We start from the raw sequence: 20,728 nt of genomic DNA on the forward strand, positions 1-20,728 counted from the left end.
AAGTCATGTTCCAGGTAGGCTGACGGAGCGCAGCGCACAGCCAGAGGCAGTCCAGGAAATGTTGTGTCCCTGAGTCCAAAAAACATGTTTTGACCGTCTGTGCCACATCTGGGGGGATATTTACTCCTCAAGCCATTCTTCTCTGCACTCTCATGCACAATACTCTTGACAGCTTCTATTTGCACACGCTGCAAATGCAAAACATATTTTGCTCTAATGAAAACACTAAAAAGGGGTCATGTGTGTCAATTGGAAGTAGAATACGCTTGAGAGTCACAGTGGGCGCTGCCAAAAAGACCAGAGCAGGGCTATCTTTAGTCGCTCCTATTCCAAAACAAAAGGTTACTTTATGGCAGCTATAAATGTGCTACTACTGACCCATTAAAATGGTCTTGGCTCCAGCACTCAATAATGGTTACAGAATCACACTGTTGCAAATGGAAACAAAACAACTGAGTCACAGTGATTGCATTGTTTTTGTGCTGTTGCATTTTGCACAATACATTACTCAGCATCCTACTTATGCATATGAACAGCTTAATTACTAGCAAACACAATGGTTGCATCTTCTACACAAATCATTTCACAACTAATAATTGCCCTCTTTAGTGACAATAATAATTTATATTTTGAAATGAATTGTTGAGGCTTTAATGAGACTGCAGTCTCTGTTCTAATCCTGCTGTGTTAATGCTCCTGAACTACTTAAGAAGTATTCCTTCCCATTAGTGAGTCCTCCTCAAAGTTAGGAAACTTTGTGTTCATCCTACCTGGTTTATCTGCAATGGCGATTTTATGTTGGATGTTTTCCTGAAAAAGAAACTTCATTGCTGTCCACGTGTGTGGTTTGAATGATTTACTAAACTGGTGTTATTTTCCGCATTGCATGTCAGCTGCATGTCGACTATTAAAGAGGTCTGTCGAGCAATCGACACAATCTTCAGACCCAAGTTAAAAACTACAAGCTCTATAATTCTCCCGTTGGAAGCATTGCAGCAACAATGATGATTCTATAAATGTTGTAATTATTGAGGGATAGCATCCCTGACTCCTGTTAATGTCTGTGTCAGTCCGATGTGGTGAAATAGAAAAACAAAATAATCAAAATGATCTGTTTGACCCATTGACCCCTGCAGTAGTTTATCTGAGAGTGTAGAGGAAGACATGACTTTGGTCCACACACTGAGGGCACACTGCCCCGCCCCCGCTGACTGCTACAGAGAGCTGCTCACTTGTTTATTCAGTTTTTATTACAGTTTAACTTATAGAATGTCCAATTTGCACAATGGCAGTTCAATTTCTCAGGCAATTTTCAATACACACGCCAAATGTGAAAGCAATAAGATTCATTTTTTGCGAGATATGTGTCCACATACAGACACACAGACAGAAAGACAGTGAGACATTTGTGGAATTACTGGGTAGATAATAATAGTTAAGGAATGTATCATTCCATGCAGCAAAATGGTAAAGCTTTAATGAGATGACCCTTTACGCAAGTGCAAAGATAGCATGAGGGGATTATGAAATTAACTCTCTAACCATGCAGAGTCTCAGAGCTGTGCACCTGCAGCAGAGCCTAATCCTTTCTGCACTGAACCATCTGGAATGGGAGTTTTGCTGTGTGTATAATGTATGGGTCAGTGTGCCGCTGCAGCAGTCCTGACCAGAGCCCCGCAGTGATACAGCACAGCCGATTATTTTATTCTGCCTCTCCTCTCCATCACTAGCCACTTCAACTCTCCTGCAAAAAAATCCCTGAGGTCTGCTGCTTTGTTTGACCTTCAAGTGTGCAAGAGAGTGAAGAGAACTAAAAAAAGAAATGAGAAGAGGTGAGATATTCCCATCCCAATATGGGGGCATTTAATCGGCATTTAGAACTGTCAAATCAAAAGACCCCAAGTGGGCAATGATCCCAGACTCCTGGTGCGTTGCCCAAGGTGTGTCTGTCCTTGAAAGACCGCCGAGAGTGGGGCTTGTCTGTTCCTCGAACCATCATGGCTGTGCACATGCACCAAGCGAAGGGGTTAACACTGCCACCATTCCCATCTGTTGCTAAGGAAGTGTTGCCTGTTGTGCAGGAAACAGGGAGAGCGGTTTCCTGTTATGAAGAAAGGTTTTTAAAGGGTTGCATTCATTCAATCATGCAACAGATGCTGCGCCAGGAAGCCCTGGCCAATAGCAAAAAAGCTTTGGTGTCCTAGAGAAACTGTTTTTGGAAACTGCTTTTAGGAACCACTCTTAATACTGTTCTGGTCCAGGAAATAATGTGTGAGGAAAACAGGTTGAAGAAAACACTGATCAAAATCTCCGCTTAATTTCTGACTAGAATATATTCAGAGACTTTATTTTGCAATCATTCCAAGAATAAAAATCATGGCACAGTTCAACAGCTCATGTAACATGGGTACTAACTTTCCAGCTTTTTAAATTGTATATCAGTGAAGTGATGTGTTGTGCAGCGGAATAAGAGCAGATGCAATTTAAGAAAATGATTTGTACAGAGACAGTGACTGCAGATTTCAGGGATCTAATCAGATGTCAGTGAACTCAGTAAAACACAGTAAGTGGGACTGTGCCTCATATTTGCAGTAGGAATCTCCCGAACTGAGTGGGTTTGGTCTTATTCCTATTCATGCAGCCTTGCCCTTTGCCTCTAAATCAGAACATGGCACCGGGGCGCATCTGTGGAGAAGCGTCCAGAACCAAAACACGAACCGTATAGTCCTCCACTGATGCTGGCTGTGCAATATCTGAGCTGCAGCGATGTGCATTGCAAACACTTAAAACACACAGAGACTGACTGTGGTCCGGGCTGTCTCCTGTAGTCCAGCCTCAGGAAGCGCCCAGCAGCACCTCCCGTTTCCACACAGGAGCGCACCAGTCTCATGTCGCATCCGCACTGGAGGTACACGCCGCCTCAGAGCTCCGCTGCTCTCACTCTGCAGAAACACACGCGTCTTCCTCTCATTCAAAAGAAAAGAAAAAGAAACGTTCTTCAACTCTCCCGCTGCAACTTGATTTTTCCCGCAGTGGGTTTGGATTAAGTCGCCACGTCATTCGGAGCGACGCTGCGAGAGGGAACCATGAGGAGAAGTGTCGGATCCCGTGGATGATGATGTCCCACGATGAACGCAGGTTGGTGGCGAATGCTCGTTTCGAGAAGCCCAGAAAAGAAAACTTTTAAAATGTTGTACAGCCGAAGAAAGTGGGACCAAGCACGTGTTTCAGTTAATTCGTGACATTTCTGTCTGAAAACATGTCACCGGTTCTTTTTCAACAAATTTAACATTCAAATGCCAATTCTTATCCAGCACAGCCTGGTGCAGTGTGTCGTAGTGTTTGATACCAGGTATTTCATTGATAGTTACTGACACAACTATAGATTGGTTGAACTGCTTAAATGTTCATTAAAATAATTTAGCAAATTTTTCCTGATCAGAATTTTTTTTTTTTGGAGAGTTTTAGATTTGCATTGGGTTCAGTTGCTTTAAGTGAGGGTTTGCACTGGTAAAGTGTTTAATGTTAATGAAATGTAAAATAAATATGCATGGTTTAGAAAGATGTTCTGTTCTAGGATTAGTGATGGGTTGGTTTTGGGATTATAATCTGTGAAAGCAGACAAGCCCCGTTGTTCAATACAGAAGGTCACCTGTCTGCAAAGTGTACTGCATATTTATTATTTCTCAAAACAAAGGATCAGAGAGATGCTTTTCGTTTGGGATTTCTTGTCTGATGTTTCAAAGAAAGACATTTTTCTCAATAATTTAATCAATTTTCCCCCCGCAGTTTTCTCTTTAGATTTGACAGGTGACATTTAAGGACACGGTCTGAAATCATATCCTGGAGTTTTTGCACAGCCAAGGTCCCAGTGTGTATCTCTTCCCTTGTTTTAGAAACATTTGTTTTAATTGAATTCTTGTTGCATAAATCATATCCTGTTGTTTGCAGTTGGGTGTTTTGTCAGAGCAGGACCCTTGTTTTCTCTCCCAGCTTTATTGTTCTTTGACACACTCAAAAAGACCCCCCCCCCCAAAAAAATAGAGTATGTGTCTGTGTGTGTGTGTTTGTGTGTGAGAGAGAGAGAGAGAGAGAGACAGCGAGAGAGGGTTTGTGTGTCTGTGCGTGTGTGAGAGAGAGAGAGAGTTTGTGTGTGAGTGTTAGTGTGTGTGTGCGTGTGCGTGTGTGTGTGTGAGTGTGAGTGTGAGTGTGAGCGTCAGTGTTGGTGTGAGTGTGTGTGTGTGCGTGTGTGTGTATGTGTGTGTGTTTGTGTGTGTGTGTTTGTGTGTGTGTGTGTGTGTGTGTGTGTGTGTGTGTGTATGTTTGTGTGTGTGTGTGTGTGTGTGTGTCTGCATCAGGCAGTGTGAGAGTGCTTCGTGAGAATCGGGGAAGAATGACAAGAAGGAAGTCCATTTGTGTTGTGAAAAATGCGTACTCCTGGAGAGGTTCATGGAGGAGTGATGAGGGGCCATGCTGCTAATGTCCTTCCCCCTTCTGACATCCTGTGTGGAGTCCTGTTAGCGGGCCCTGCTGGAGGAGAACCCGGAACACGGACTGTGGTGACATTCACAGAGAAAAAGACTGTACCTGGCAGTGTGGGCAGAATGAATGACAGGTTCTCAGAAAAGACAATTCAGACTGATGTCCAGAGAGACAACGATACAGGCGAGAGTGAAATCACTCAGAGATAGCCAAAGTGCACAGAGGGTTTAATAGGATGTGCGTCAGGGCAGGTACTAAATAACAGGAAGACCCAAGGAGTGTACACACTTTGTTAAGTGTGGGTGTGTCTCGTGACAATTCCAAATTTTGTAGGCAGTGGTCTTCAATGACCTCACAGTTTTTAACTAACTAGTGCAGTGCATGTTCTTAACATTCCTGTTTGGAATGGTCTGTTCTCTTGTCCTGTGTTAATGCTCCGTAGCTGCTTTAGAATTATTCCTTATCATTGTGCGGAGTGAAGTTAGAAAACGTTTTGTTCATCTGACCTGGTTTATTTGCAATGAAGATTTTATAGTCAAATTGCACCGAACTTGGCACTGCACTTCCTTTGGAATTTAACAATAGACATGCCAAATATGAGGCCAATAAGATGAACGGTTTGCAGGATATGCATTCCCCTCACAGACAGATACAGAAAGGTGTTTTGAGGAATATGCAGGTTGATGTATAGTCTCGATCAAAAGTAAGTTTGTCTGCACAGTGTCAAAAATTAGGAAAATATGTGCTCTAATCATCCCTTATGTTTCCATTTCATTCTGTGGAAAGATTCTGAAATTATCTTTAAAGCCATGATCCGTTGTTTATCCGACCCTGCTATAAGAGAACAGCCTACGTGTCATTTCCCCAGACAGGGTGATGTTATTGTTCCTCCTGTAAGTACCCTGTGACTCTGTTGTTTTTCCTGCTGATAATGTCCCCTGCGGCTTTCTGTATGTCACCGACTGCTGTGCAGGTCTGGCCTTCCTCTTTGTATTCTACACAGAAACAGGGTTCACATGTTTACCCCTGGGTGAAATGAAAATGTTATTTTGGTGTGGTTTTACAGCTTTTGAATGATCTTTCACTCTCCTTGTTGCAGATTTTCAAAATCCACTGCAAGTCCCTCAGACAAAGATCCGCAGTCATTTGACCATCAAAGTACAGTCCAAGCTGATGTCCAGGCCGTGTCCCCATTTCCGTGGTCCAAAACCTCCTGTCGCCCCCAAGCCAACACCCCTGTATGAGCCTTGCCAACAGGAAGAGTCCTGCCCCCCACAGAGCCTTAGTAACGGAGACCGGCCCCACTCTGATGGGGAAACTGAAGAGCTCAGTGAGATGGTCGAGGAGAATCAGGACAAAGAGCAGGAAAGTGAGGCTAATGGCAATGGAAAAAATAATACAGAGGACGAAGGAGAGAGTGAAGGAACGGAGAAAGAAGCAGACATATTAGATAATGATGGTGATGGAGACAGTATAGGCTCTGAGGAAACGGTCAAAGGAGACGATGTCTCTGCTGTCGACACTACTGAAGATGAAAACACTGACAATGACTTGAACACGCCTGAAGGTGGCGATAACACCGACGATGACACGACATCAACGCCTTCGCTTCTTCTGACTGAAACAGAGGATGAAGCTTTAGATGAAGAGGAGATAGAGAGTTTTAGTGAAAAGACTGAATTATGCTGTGATTCTACAGGACTCTCTGATAAACATGAAGAAGAGCAAAGCCCTGATCAAACACTACGTCAGAGTGATAAGGACAGTGATGCCGGAAGTGAGGACAATGTAGACTTAATCACCGACAAGACTGAGTTGAAAGCTGGAGGATTTGCATTTGGATTCTGCTTGCTTCCAACATTAACCGAGGAGTATCCCTACGATGTGATTGGCCCCACGGATGATGCCAGTGATACATGTGAGTCATGTGACCCAGCTGAAACAGAGGTATGGCAACCGGAACGGGCCACAAAAGATCCTTCCGGCTGTTTTCGATTCACATCCAGCACAGAGGATGTGTTTGGGCCCTATTCAGTCATCGGAGCTGTCCCGGGGGACATGACGGACACTGCTGACCCCGAGTGGAGTCAGGATGATACTGATGACAAACCTTCAAGTGAACTGCAAACACCAGCTGCTTCTAACCAAGAACCTTATTATGTGTCATCAGATGATGTGGACAAGCTGAAGGATAAGCAGGCCCTTTCAGGAGAGGGCGAGACCGAGGAGGGCACAGAGCTGTCAAATGAGCACAAAGACAAAGCAAAAGAGAGCGAGTCAGCAGATGAGTATGCAGACATCGACGATTCTCTCTGTCCCAAAGCGGATGACTTCGAGCAGCTGGAGTGTGTCTCATCGGAGGATTATGTGGAGATAGGCGACGACGAGGAAGAGGAAGAACAGGAAAAGAAACACATCAAAGGAAAGAGTGCGAAAGAGAGAACGGCCAAACGAGATCAGGCCTATCACGACCAGAGAAAAAGCTGTCAGCCTCGCCTTAGACTGTGCAACATAACAGTGCCAACAGACCTTGACCTAGGTCGCACCCCAGAGCTCACCAACAGAGTGGTGTTCGCCCACACAACTGAGGCCTTTGAAGAAGACATTGAGGAACTGGACTGCCATATTGTGCCTTACTATGAAAACACAGACTCCGAGAGTGAAGAGCATATTTACGAAGAGGCTGGGTTTGACTCAGAAGGGGAGAACTTCGTAACACTGGATAGGAAATCTATCGTCACACGGTCTCGCTCTTATTCTGGTAAAATTTCAGGCTATGTCCCAGAAACTGTACCAGAAGAGACCGGGACAGAGTACCAGACTCATGACTACTGTACAGTGGCCTTAGATAACAACGGTGAACCGCTCAACCATTCACGGCAGCCAGAGGTCAACGCTGTGATCCCTTCAAGGAACTCTCGCCGCTTCTTGTTATACTCTCGGTCTGCAGAGGGTGCAGAATTAACCTTGACTTCCCCAACAGGGTTCAAACAGTCCCTGAAGGATGAGATCAGGATGAGGAGGAGAGATGATACCCTCTCCCTCCCATGTGTCATAACCTCTTCTGGAAGCTTCTCCCAGCGTAGCCATCAATCGTCCAGCGGGATTTCCACACCAACTTCTCTAGTGGACATCCCACCACCCTTTGAGCTGGCATACATTGCTAAAAGACCAGTCACCAAGAGTTCCCCATCCCTGCTGATCCAACATGAACCCAGTGACCTACCTAAGAAGAAGACGTCCTCCTTTAAACGTTTTCTGGCACTGAAGTTCAAGAGGAAGACAGATTCTAAGGGATTCAGTGATGTAAGTGTTCGTTCTTCACGTTCCTCCTCTGAGTCCAGCCACCACGGCCCAGTAAGAGTTATAGAGCTGGACCGTAGGAGCACGGGCAGCTCACCTCAGCTCCAGTCCCGCCTGGTGAACCCACAGCAGCGTCCTTCAGACCTGCCGTCCAGCTTCGTCCTTGACAATGTCCATCAGAGGAGGAAAGGTGACCTGAAAGCTTATGGCAGGGGCGTCTCCAGAGTGGAGTCCTTTGAGGAGCGTTCTCGCCGCTCATTGATGCCTCTGCCTTTGACAAAACCGCGCTCCATCTCCTTCCCCAGTGCAGACACCTCAGACTATGAAAACATCCCAGCACTGAGCTCAGACTATGAGAACATCCAGATCCCGACCAGGCCCACCAGATCCCACACTGTGACAGAGTTTTTTGAGGATCCAAACCGCGCCACAGTTGCTTGCAATGAAAATGATGGCTATGTGGATATGAACAGTTTCCCCGGGATTGACAGTAAAGCCCAGACATCGAAAGACGACACTGAAAGGTACAGTAACCATTCATAATGAATAAAATCCTTCTTTATCATCTCAAGCATGAATTAAAATGCCTTGAGTCACACAACTTACATTGGCACACACAGTAAGTTATCACATTAGCCATACTGATACTTTGGTTTTATTTGACGAGGTTTGGAAACATTTGTGTCTTAATCATCTGCTTCCAACTCACAATGGAAAACCCCCAAATATATTTAGATACCCACAATAGTGGAGTGGAATTTTTTCAAGACATGCTTAAATATTTCAATATTGGCATTTCAGTATATCAGCAGAAAATAAATAAGGCAAATGTTTTTTACAATTGATGAATTATTGGATTATTTAAGCAGATGTACCAACTGTTCACTGGCATTGGCTCAACCCCCTCAAAATAAAAAATAAATTCGGTAATTATTATTTAAAGATGCCCCCATGGATTCTGGGAAAAACCATAAACCACAACCATAAATCAATAATTGATCAAACAATTGGCTGATTAAGAAACATTTAAAACAGCCTTATGTTGTACCACTTTAATATGATTAACCTAATATGGGTTTTATTTATGATCCCATATGGTATTACAGTTAATGTGCAATTCTGGAAATCAAGCACATGCTAATATTTCCCTTTTCTTCTCGGGATGAGATTTTTCATTCCTGGAATTAGTTTCAAAATATTGATCTGAATTGTTAGGCCTGGACCCAACCACTCACAGGTGTAATCTTGACCTCTGAACAGCTGATAGATTTCCTTACACCACACCTCCGATGAGAAGGGGATCACCTGGCTGCCTCTCAGAGCAGAGTGTTCAGTGAGAGATGAGCAGGCTGCTGTCTCAGGACAATGCATGTGGGAGAGCTTACTCGAGTTTCTTCATTTGGAAGATTTAGGGGGTCACATCTGGTGCCACTGCTTCCTTTGCAAGTCTGAGGTGATAGAACAGGTAATGGCACGTGGGTGGCTCACTATACACAGGTTATTCACCTTACAGAAAGTAATTATGGTCGGCAATTAAAAGTGAAAATATGTGGGGGAGTTCTTTCAACACGCGGAAGTTGAGACGGACGAGAAAAAAAGGTGAGAGAAGGGAGGAGATGTGTTAATAAAAGGAGCAGAAGAGTTAAAAAAAAACAAAGAGTGGAGCGGTAAGGTACACTATGAGAGGGGGAGGGGAAAGTGAGAACAAGGATGGGAGAAAGAGCAGTTGCGGTGTAATTGCTCTCCTGTACCTGACACTTATGGTTAAGTTTAGGAAGGCTTTTATTAAAGTAGCCCTCTCCCAAGTGCTTCTCTTTCATTGGACCCTGGAGGGGCCACAGGATTTACAGCAGCGTGTGATAGAGTGAGGAATCACAGCGGTCAGGCTGTACCAAATTACCCTGGCCTGTGCCACAGCTCCAGCCACTGAGGCCCACAGTCTTCCCCCAGACTTAATAAAATAGTTGTGTTTGATGGCCTGTGTGCAGTCAAAGCGATGGGTCAATACCAAGAGCTCCCTCGAAGGCTTTCAGATAATCTTGGGGCAAAATGCTTCAACCTCAGCTTGTTTTTTTATGTTTGTGGTGTCCTTTGTTTATATGTTACGCCATGCATGTTTTATTTAGCAGTTTCTGTCTTTTATAACTATTTCCCCCTATGTAGAAATGGCCTCATCTTGCAGTGCATGCAATTTCATATTTTTTCACACATTTAAAGCTCAGGTACCTCCAGGTAACATGATGTCATGTCCTGTGTACTTAAGAGTTTATACTTTTAATCACAACATCTGAACCCCTTCCATTTGCCAGACAATGGTGCCTCAGTGAGGGCTCTTTTTCTCGCAGTGATGTTATCGACATGGCTCATTGTGTGGTAGATGGTCTCCCTGCGCTCACAGTGAGGCAAAGAACCAATCTGTCCTGTCACCTCACTTTCACCACATCCCTCCTGGAGACGTGTCTGTTGCCAGGGCCACTCTGTGGAGTGTCCGGGCCTGCTTTATGTTTATTTGAGTGCCAGTGTATATGTGTGTGCCCCAAAATAACTCTTGTGTAGTAATTTGTCCCTGTCTTTGTGTGTGCATCTCTCGCACTAAACTCTGTTCAAAGCTTGACATGGCCACTGTCCCAGATCGCCAGGCTGATGACGGCAGTGATTTATTGAGAACAAATTCAACAGCCAATGTGGTTTTTTACATCTAAAGAGAAACGGCGGATTTCTGTGGCGAGGAAAATGACTGAATGGCCCCAGAGCGCTGCACACAAAAGGACCATGCCTACAGTAGCAGGCATGCATTTAAAGCAAACTTACAAAGCCGCGGTGCCACAGGCTGGGCTTTTCTCCACTTGTGTGATTAATGTATAGCACCATTCAGACTACATTTCAGCACAAGCATTCAGGCTAAGCAAAGAAACATGTTCATTAGCGGGGCGACCGCAGCGTACAACGGGAAAACAAATTTCCCCCTAATGACTCAACCCAAGCATAACCAAGGTGCCCGTTTGTAGGCGTGAGTGTGCATATGTGCACGCACATTAAGTCGCAGCTCTGCGCTGTTATCAAAAAATGAGGCTGGTGCTAAGCATGCTGCATCAGCAGAACTGCCCTCGGCGCCATGTAGAAACAAATGAGTGTTGAGAAAGAAAAGAAAGCCAGAGATTAACGATTGCACTCAACTCCGAGAGCATCAGATGCTCTAAGTGTCAACTTGAAGTGGTTGCTGGTAAACTTTCAGCAATGATGCAGGTGTCTGGTTTTCCATGCACACATGGCAGACAGGTTTTATACCAGTATGTTTAACTGCTGATGAAAAATAAGATAAGATAAGATAAGATAAGATAGACTTTATTAATCCCGAAGGAAAGCCATCTCTCTCCAAGATTTTAACAACAGTACAATATACAATAAAGTAGAATAGAATAAAACAAAAGGTATTAAAGAATAAAGTGTTAAAAAATAGGTAAAGTTTAAATAAAAAATGTATATTATAAAATAAAAAGATAAAATATTTATGGCGCTAAATGCAGTTCAAATGTAATATTTCACATGATATTGAACACAATAGGATGCTAAATGAATATTAATATTACAAATGAAAGAAAATAATATTTCTGTGTTGTAATCAGTGAAATACATTTAACCTTTTGCGTAATTTTCACGTCAATCATTCCACTATGAACCTCTCCAGCGTGAACACAAAGCCGTGGCCTCTAAAACAGCACCTCCACCCACTGTTATGTTAGCGTTAGTAGTGATGAGGGAGCCATCTTAAGTACATTGTTGTACTGGGTGGTGGCTGTGTGGCGAGGTGGTGGACAGGGCGTGTCGTTTTGGCTCGCCAAGCCTGGTGCCAGGCGCTCTGAGGTCATTGCCAGGTCATCCCCCGGGGAGGAAGCGTCCGGCCTCGGAGCTTCCCACCAGCCTGTTTACAGGAAATGCAGGACGAGGGTGGGACTCTGGCGGGAGGCAGGAGAGGTGGAGACAGGGGAGGACAGATAGGATGGAGTGGGGGGTCAGGGTGGTGGGGTGGAGGTTCCCAGACCTCTCCCTTGAACAACAAGATGAGGTGTAGTCCCGTCAGGAATGCCAGGTCGGCTGTTTTTGTTGCTGCAAGAATGTAAACCAGAGAGGCTGTACAGTCAGAGGGGGCAAAAGTGAACAGAATCTATACTTAAGCAGAAGTATAGATACTATAGATATAGATACAAACGACTCCAGTAAAGGTACCAGTACTGATTTAACGCCTTTACTCAAGTAAGAGTGTAAGTACAAAGTCTGAAAGCAAAGTATAGAATGTAAAAAGTTCCTCTCTGAAGAACATTTCTTCTGTCGGAAACAGGACAAAGTATTGAATGAGATATTCTTAATTCAAAAAAGGCCAGGGATGGGGAATGTTTTGTTGCTCCGCTTCATCGTTTCCCAGATTCTTCTCTTTCTTCCATGTTGTTTCTCCTCGTCACAGACGTACAGTATACACCTCCTCTCCACCGTTGAGTCTCCATCTCTTGTCTGTTTCTTTTTGATAAGTCGCGTTACATATGCTATGCGTGATATGAACTCTTCACACATCAAGGAATTGTCTTTTCTGTGTTTTTATCCATTGAGGTTGAAATCTGTCCCAATGTTGGGAGGGCATTGTTGCTAAATTAAAAAAACTGATAATTTCCATCAAATGCATTAAAGGGGAGAGTAACGGGCTTGTTTTGAAAATGTAAGGAGTCGAGTACAGATATTTGTGTTGAGGTAAAATAAAAAAGACATCAGGAAACATTGTATTTAACATACAGTGTCTGGATCATAGCCTTTCACGTGATGTGAGGTTATTATTAACCAAAGCTGCGGCCGTCAGAGCACCAGCATCTTCACAAGTCACTTCATCTCACTGTGTCACAGCAGCAGCACAACAGCCACAGGCTACGTGTCATCATCATGCACTAAAAGCAGCAAACAATGAAAACCATCTCCCATCCTCTTAATCCTTCCATTAGTATCAATCAAATAGTATCGTCTATAGTTAGAGATCTAATGAACCTATTCATCTGCTCCTATTTGCTATAATAGTGTCGTTATAATTAGAAAAAGGTCTGATTGCTGCTAGTATATATTTCAATGCTCAATGTTTAGCTCAATTAAATTGCATATTAAAGGCATCATCAAATCCACAGGAGATTAGAGCTGTATAGGTCTTTTTACAGAGACGCCGTGTCCTCTGCTTATACTGATACGCTAGATTTTGTAAAGAAATCAAATCCAATAAAAACAACCTGTAACATTAACATCTTCTTTGCAAGAAGATTTGATTTAAATTACGCTAAACTAAAAAATTTAGATAAAATAATTTTTTTTGTTTTATGTTCTTTTTTTCAAGGGGTTGTCGTTATAAGTTAGGTCACAACCTTACAGAACAAAAGGTTTGTTTTCCAAGATTGTGCTGTTTATGGTTGGAGGTGAAAAGGTGAAGGTGAGAATTCCCGGCGCAGAGTTTCTCTCGGACAATTGAAAGCTCGGATAATAAATCAGAGCGAAAGAGTGAAAATTCTTCTTTGAACTCATTCCTAAGGTTTACTTCCCTACATCGCCCGGCAGCCCACACCAGGCTGAACTGTCTACTCTCAGGTCAACCATGAGTAATGGGCTGTAGGTGTTTTCTCCAGCCCACCCAACCCGGCTGCTGTGTGTGTGTGCACGAGTGTGTGTGGTGAGGTGTAAATCTCATGAGGCAAGAGTACTGTATGTCTGAATGGAGATGAAGTCCAGTGGGTAACTCTGTTAACCTTTGGTCCTATAACCGTTGTCTACTCTCTACACACACAGGAGGCTGTTTATCACCCCAGAGCAAGCGTTTATTAAGGGGCAGTGTGTGTGTGCGTGTGTGTGTGTGTGTGTGTGTTACTTTTTTTATTTGCACAAATTATTATTGCATTGAAATTAAAGTTATCAACATTGCAGATCACACTATTTCCACTGCATAAAGAAAAAGGCGTAGGAATATGGCTGCAACTAATTGATAATGATTATGACTTGTGATACTTTTCATAAGTGATTAATCAGCCATTTATTTTTAATTGAATAATTGTTTTATTGTAAGATTTCTCTGAAGTGAACAAGTGAATCTATATTTAAATGATCATATTCAACTATCAGCCCCTCAACATGAACGTTGGAATAGACAAGTAGGCTGTAGAAATGTAGAAATATATAAATCTTTTTGTAAAATGGACATAAGGGTTTTAGTGCAATGACCAGGATGCAAAACAACTCCAGATGAAATTGCCCTTTGAATAATTGTAAAATACAGAGGGGTTTGTTTTTCTTTTAATATCTTTAACTACATATAATTTGCATCATACGATGTTTCATTCCTACTAATTAACATACTGTAACAGAAATTCAGTCAACAAATTGTCCATGTGATTTTGAATTGTCTCTCCATTTCAAATGACGTTCCGCGCAATGATTCCACTTGTGTAGCAGCCTCAACCAAAACGTGTTGTTATCCATTTATCCTCCTGGCAGTGAATTAGGTCAAACACACTGAATGGGTCTTAATGGGCCAGAGGACATTAATAATTACCACAGGTAACATTTAAAGGGATTACATGTGAAGTGACCTACAGCGTGCCCCCCTCAGGTACAGCGGCGCCGCACAAAAGGATTACGGCTGAACGTACACAGCTGTGCCATCTGTGGGAAGAGCGAATCAGGAAAGGGATTACAAGGTGCCACCGGAGGACACCATGAGGGGAATCTAAATGTTCAGAGACGCACACAGGAAAAAGAAAAACGCTCATAAACAGAGGATTTAGAATATTGCTCGGGGCTTTGAAAATATACTGCTATAAATATAGTATACAATTAATGGCTTATAACTGGAAATGTGCTATTTTGAAATGTGTGTGTCCTCTCTCTCTGCCCTGTAATCCCAATTGAAGTGACTTTCAGGGACCTTTGTCATGATTGCATTGTATATGTATGTGTGCTGTTATACTATTGAATATGCGTACTCAAGTGCCAGTGCTGTTTCGCCGTATTCATACCGTCCTCTCTCTCCTTTGCAGCGCCTACACCGAGCCGTTCCCGATGAACCCCGTCTCTGCTGGGCTGTCAGGGGATGAGGAGCACGGGCGCACCTCAGAGGAAGAGGAGGGGGTGGCGGAGCAGACTTATGACCGACAGGTGAGATCAACCAAATCAAGGTAGATAGTTTTATTTGTCTGATCCATCAAGTTAAGATAATGAACCAAAACATGATGGACTGGTCCGTTTAATGGTTTTATTGTATTGATTGACCTCATATTCGAACTTCGAGACGTGAACCTGCAGATTTGAATAAAAATGAGAACATACCGTAAAACAAAAGGAGAGACTTGCTTATATTGTGATACATATACAGGTCTTCATCCATGAACATTTCCCCTTAATTCACTGTCGTACTGTTTCGCCTCGACCCTCCCCCCCCCCAGACTTCCGTACAGTAAAACGCAGCCATTTTACCGTGGCTCAGATACGGACCCCACCCGTCCTGCCACAATAACATCAGACCCCTGCTCCTGTCATGTGACGTGCATTTCCTTGTTTAGGGTGTCTTCAAAGGAGAAACACAATAAACTGAAGAAAACACATAGAGGAAGAGGAGCAGATAGATTTAAGTTGGCCTCGGGAACAGTTTCGTTTAGCGTGTTTTGGTTGTTATTTCGAGGAAATGAGGATCAGTTCCTTTCATTTAGTATTTGTGAAATGCACCATAGAGGAAATAACAACACAGGAGCATGGCCGATAAAAAAAACAAAAAAACTAAATGGCTTCAGTGTTATGTTTTGGCTTGGATGTTTTGAGACCCTGTGATTAGCCTCTAAATCAATGGGCAGCACTGTTGTCACCTCACACACGGCCGCTCATCCATAATGCATCTAAATTTAAAAGTCCCGCATGTGAGAGAGGCTTCATGTCTGCGCTGCACTGTAATGAAATAATCGGTCTTATTTTGACAGCAGAAATAAAAAAGAAAGTGAATTTGCTTTTTCGCCACTCTCCCTGGATCCAACATAGCAGTTCCTATTAATGTTTGAGAGCAGTAAGTGCCCACAGAGACCGTTTACACATTAGCTGTGTTCATTCATCTCCCACCGTTCTCCCTCCTTGTCACGCAGATTGATGGCCGATCCCGAGCGTTCTACGTCGCCAAGGAGCTCGTCGACTCCGAGAGATTGTGAGCATCCGCACCCGAGGAATTCCCCCCTTTGCACTGCTCTCCTGCATGTCATCACACACCAACACGCTGCATCCAGATCAGATGGTTTTCATTTTGTGCCGCTGAGTCTTCTCTTCCATTCCTTCCGACCATATCTCTCCTGCTCCAAAGCTAATGCATGTGCAGTAACTGACAGCCACTTGCAAACGTGTCTGTTATTAAACGTTGCCCTTGACACTGCTCCACAATTAACCACTGCTTTGATGTAGTTTCCTCACCATGCATAATTTAGATAATCTAATGAGACTTTTAAGATTAATGTGGTTTTGCAGGAGGTTGTAACTTCCCTCTTGAAAGTTGAGTAAATCTTCCGGGTTTCTGTTCTTGTTTTGCAGACACGTCGACGCCATCAAGTACCTTCAAGAGGTAAGAATACCTTTGCTACCATAAACTGTGGCATTTGCTTTAAATGCATCCTGATTCAAGGCTGATTAAAGGGATAGTTCGGTGATACAACCCCAGGAAAGGGGGCATTTTAGTAAAGCAGGGTTGTATCTAGGGCGGGGCTCCAGCTGAAATGTGATTGGCCCCTGAAATGCCCCTGGACTGTTAGTGGTTGAAAAAAGACCAAATTAGTTTAAGTGCATGTTTTATTTTTAATATCATCACTGTCTTATTTTACTATCAAACCAAACTTTCCTTTGGTCGTACATTTTCTTAACTGCTCAACTTCCCTTGTCTTATACCTGAGATCACATTCCGCTCTCACTGAACGCAACAGCAGCAAAACTTAGTTTTTGTAACGATTTCTAAGGTGGTGCCTTGTGGATAGTGATGCAGACTGAATGTAAGGCACTGGCATCCAACCAAGTCCCACTCAGTCAGTTCTGCGGGTCTGTGGGCCTGGGCTGAACGCTCACACATCTGCCCCACCGGGTATCTTCAGCTCCGTCTCAGGGTCCAGCTTGGCTTCCAGTTTCCACGGCATATTCCCTCCGCTCTCATTTTCAGCCGATCAACAAGTCTCCATCTTCTTCTTTTTCTTCTTTTGTTGTTGTTGTTATAATCACTCTTTTTCATTTTGTTCATACATCCTCTCTGATTGTAAGCATAGGTTGAGAAAATGTAGTGCTGAGTCATCTGAGAGCATAACTATAGCGTTTACTTTTTTTTAAGTGGCTTAAAAACTGCTCGGCCAGTACACAGACCTTCATTGCTCAGCTTCTGTGCCCTAACTCTCCACATTAGGAGCATGACACCCGAAATCTACTGCATGTTCTAAGCTGTGGTTAAGCACTTCATTCCACCCCTCTTCAAATGATAATCAGAACTATCCCTTTAAAGGTTATTAAAAAGCTGCTGATAACATCATATCCTGTGTGTCTGCTCCCCAGTCTCTGTCTCCTTCTTCTCCTCCTCCCCTCTGTTGTTAGGCTCTGCTCAGGTTTATCAATGTTGTTGCAGCGAGATCTACTTCCTGGTCTTGACAATGTTGACGTGTACTCTGGTGTGGTCGGTTGTAAGATGACGCTGTTTGCGTCCACCAGGCGCTCTCGCTGATGCTTTCCTTGTGTCCCCTGCTCCACTGATACTGTACGTGGTAGATACACAACGCGTCTGGCAATCTGAAGGTCATGTAAAGGTTGTCGGTGGGGCTTTTTATTAGTGATTCTATTGGACTCACGATGACAAGGTTGGCCATTAAGCAGAGAATTTGCCGCTCAACACAGTAAAGAGGGAAGGATGGAGGATTTAAAGGTGAGCTGTAGTAAGCCTCCAGAGGTCAGTTAGGCATCACAGCCAACTGTCCTCATCTATTTCCATCGTTTCTCACCCACTGCCTGTCACAACAAGACAACATCCCCGCAGAGCTACACGCAAAGGAGGACATTCCCAAAATGGACACTGAAACTGTGTGTGTGATTTCATTTTGATGAGAAAGGAAAGTCCGAAAGGAGGAGTGAGGCAGGCAGCACATTTTAAAGGATAGCGTGCAAGAGTTTCTATTACAGTGATGGTTTCCTGTACATCTCTGACAGGTAGAGTCACTGAACACGGAGCAGCCCATCAGTCAGCCTGTACCTTATAACCTTGAATAAGGTCATGAGATGAATTTTATATGCTTGCCCCCTCGCTATGATTTATGAAACTCTGCTGCGAGTACAAAAGCAGATGCTTGGTGTGATGTGCAATATAGCAAGTAATGCAAATATTATACAATGGACACCTCTAATAATCATAAATCTCCAGTCTCATCATGATGCTGAATTATACCAATTAGTCCCTGCATGTCTAAGTAGAGACAGAAACCCGCGCTGCAAGTTTAGATGGATACGAGTCTCAGGAATAACAGTTTGAAAGTAATTTCCAAATCCAGCCGAAATAATTTTTCAGTGTTAATTGTCTGTTTTCACACGTTCTCACTTGAAAAGACAGCGCCGCACCTCTGCCCGCGCTCCTCTTCGGTGTTACCGCGCCACCTAATTGAATCTGTTCGCCACCTTTCGAAGGTGACATTGAAGGCTTGTTCTTCACACTGATGCATAATGCATAGGCACCACGTCAGGATCTTAGTCTTCAAACTTCAAGAGGAGATCAAGACTCGGAGGTGTTAGTTACCGATTGTTGCAGACCGATGTCGTAATTAGCATGAAACGGTAATTCAGCCGGGAAACGCTCCAGCGGCACAACATGTACAAACACATTCTTTTTTTGCGGGGGTTGGGGGGGGTCGCAGGAGCGGCGTTAAGTGAGAGGCACACATGAGCTATTGTTCCATTGTTTGATAAGGAATAACAAGAATACAAAGAATTTCCAGACCCTGTCTCCACATAGGAAGGGAGGCCGTGCTCCTCTTCCAAACGACTTTCCCTGTGACGGCTGCAGCATATAAGGCTGCAAGAGACTTATTATTTTGTTCTCGTTTGTGACCCGGGACCCCAGAACAGATTCTGTGGGTTGACTTATAGCGAAGCATGACTGGCTGCCCGGCCCACTGCTTAGCGTTGCTTTTTTTTTGACCCGACTGACGTGAGGAAAATAGGGATAAGGTGAGGAGTGGACTGGCGGAATGGAGAGCAAAGCGCCTCTCATTCATGCATCTGAGTGCTTGTGTGTGTGTGTGTGTGTGTGTGTGTGTGTGTGTGTGTGTATGGTGTGTGTGTAACCTGGGAGACAGAGTCAACAGGAGTCGTTAAAGTAGCTGTTTGTCTGCCCAGAAGACGTGATGAATGTTAACCCATACACCATCGATTGTGCATGATGAACGGCCCGATCTGAAGCGCCCAGTGTCACCACATTATCTGCCGTCCAACTGGGACGTCTCTCTCTTTGCTCTGTGTCTGTGTTCTGCTCAGAACAGGAATAGACAGGCTCCAGACACATCAAGGCTTTATGTATATATATGATGCTAGTTCCTTTGCCCACAGAGAAAACTGTCGACAATTCATCCACTTTTATTTCTTTATTTTTTTGCCTTCATTTGCTGAGTAGATAAATAACCTCTCCCTTGGTTTTTCACCCCCATGTGCAATAACTCCTCATATTAGTCCACTTAGTCACTGGCAATGCAGCTATTAAGGCCTGCTGCACATGTTTTATGATTGCTGAACAGACTGCAATAGACTTAAATTCACTGTGTATCAGGGAGTTTTCGGGTCCTTGTCCCAAATCAGATGAAAAGTGGGGACCATGTACAAACCAGCATTGTGTCATCGAGCACCAAGGTCATTATGCAACAACACCTGGTGTGTAACTCTTGTGCGAGCAGCGCCGCCTTTCCTGAATGCCTGGACAGAGCCCAAAGTACTGAGGTGATATGAAGGGAGGGTGGCAGGAAGGATGTTTAGGAGGATCTGACCTTCCTTCCTTCCATTTTTCTCCCCCACTCTTCATTCCTCGTTCCTCTCTGCCGTTCATATCTCCTGCTCTCCCTCCCTTCCTCATTCCAGCCCCACAGACATTTCCTCCATTCCTCTCTCGTTTTCTTCTGTCCCTCAAGTTGGTGTAAATCCTGTTTCTCTCTTGTGCAGGACTTTAGGTCAGAGGTGGCTGAAACGGTGGGTGAGGGAGGAGAGCCGGTGCTGGAAGAGCAGAGGCTGGGGGAGATACTGGGCGTGCTACCCCAGGTCTACACCCTCCACAGCAGCATCCTCTCTGAGCTGGAGGAACGCATCACTCAATGGTAAGAAACAGCGCTTGCATGACTGACAACGATGCCATAGTTCATCCTTCTCTGTGGGCCCACAGTTTATATTTAGTTTTCAAATGATTGGATATAAAAATTTCTATTTTCATCCGCATGAAGTCTCGAAACAAAGATATTGATTCTTCACTGAGGTCACAAATATAATCTTGCTTTAATGATGGTTTAATAATGGGAGAGGGGTTTCTTTTAAACCAGAAGTGATGCGTGGAAGAAAACCAAAACCACAGGAAAGTGTTTCTGAATGAGTCAATGAGTATCAATGAAGTGAAGGGATTATATTCTGTGGTTGTTCTGATTGTGCAAATAAAACATTCAAAATAGTATTTTGTTTACATAATCAAATTGTAAATTGATCAACTTCTCTGTCCTATAAGAAAAAGTAGTGTTTTTCAAATAATATTTATATAGATCTTTTTTGGGGGGGGTGTGGGGGGGGGGGGGGGGGGGGGGGATTCATGTTTACAAAGCAATGTCACTATCTGTGGCTTCTCATTAAAGACTTGAAAAAAGGGGTTATGTGCTCAACTATTTCATCATCTCACACT

At 43.7% G+C, this 20,728-nt stretch overlaps 1 protein-coding gene across 2 annotated transcripts in view; it reads left to right on the forward strand.

Annotated features, from left to right (window-relative positions):
• Positions 1-2,877: 2,877 nt before the first annotated feature.
• The window catches only part of fgd5a (FYVE, RhoGEF and PH domain containing 5a), a 35,340-nt gene continuing 17,489 nt past the window's right edge, over positions 2,878-20,728 (forward strand). For both annotated transcript variants that reach the window (XM_053439645.1, XM_053439653.1), the window contains exons 1-6: positions 2,878-3,138; positions 5,582-8,309; positions 14,844-14,961; positions 15,936-15,994; positions 16,372-16,402; positions 20,008-20,159. In XM_053439645.1, the coding sequence (XP_053295620.1) occupies positions 3,129-3,138; positions 5,582-8,309; positions 14,844-14,961; positions 15,936-15,994; positions 16,372-16,402; positions 20,008-20,159 (3,098 nt within the window). In that variant the 5' untranslated portion in view covers positions 2,878-3,128. The remainder of the gene's footprint in view (positions 3,139-5,581; positions 8,310-14,843; positions 14,962-15,935; positions 15,995-16,371; positions 16,403-20,007; positions 20,160-20,728) is intronic.

Source organism: Pleuronectes platessa, chromosome 2 (assembly GCF_947347685.1).
Source record: "Pleuronectes platessa chromosome 2, fPlePla1.1, whole genome shotgun sequence".
NCBI classification, from domain to species: domain Eukaryota; kingdom Metazoa; phylum Chordata; class Actinopteri; order Pleuronectiformes; family Pleuronectidae; genus Pleuronectes; species Pleuronectes platessa.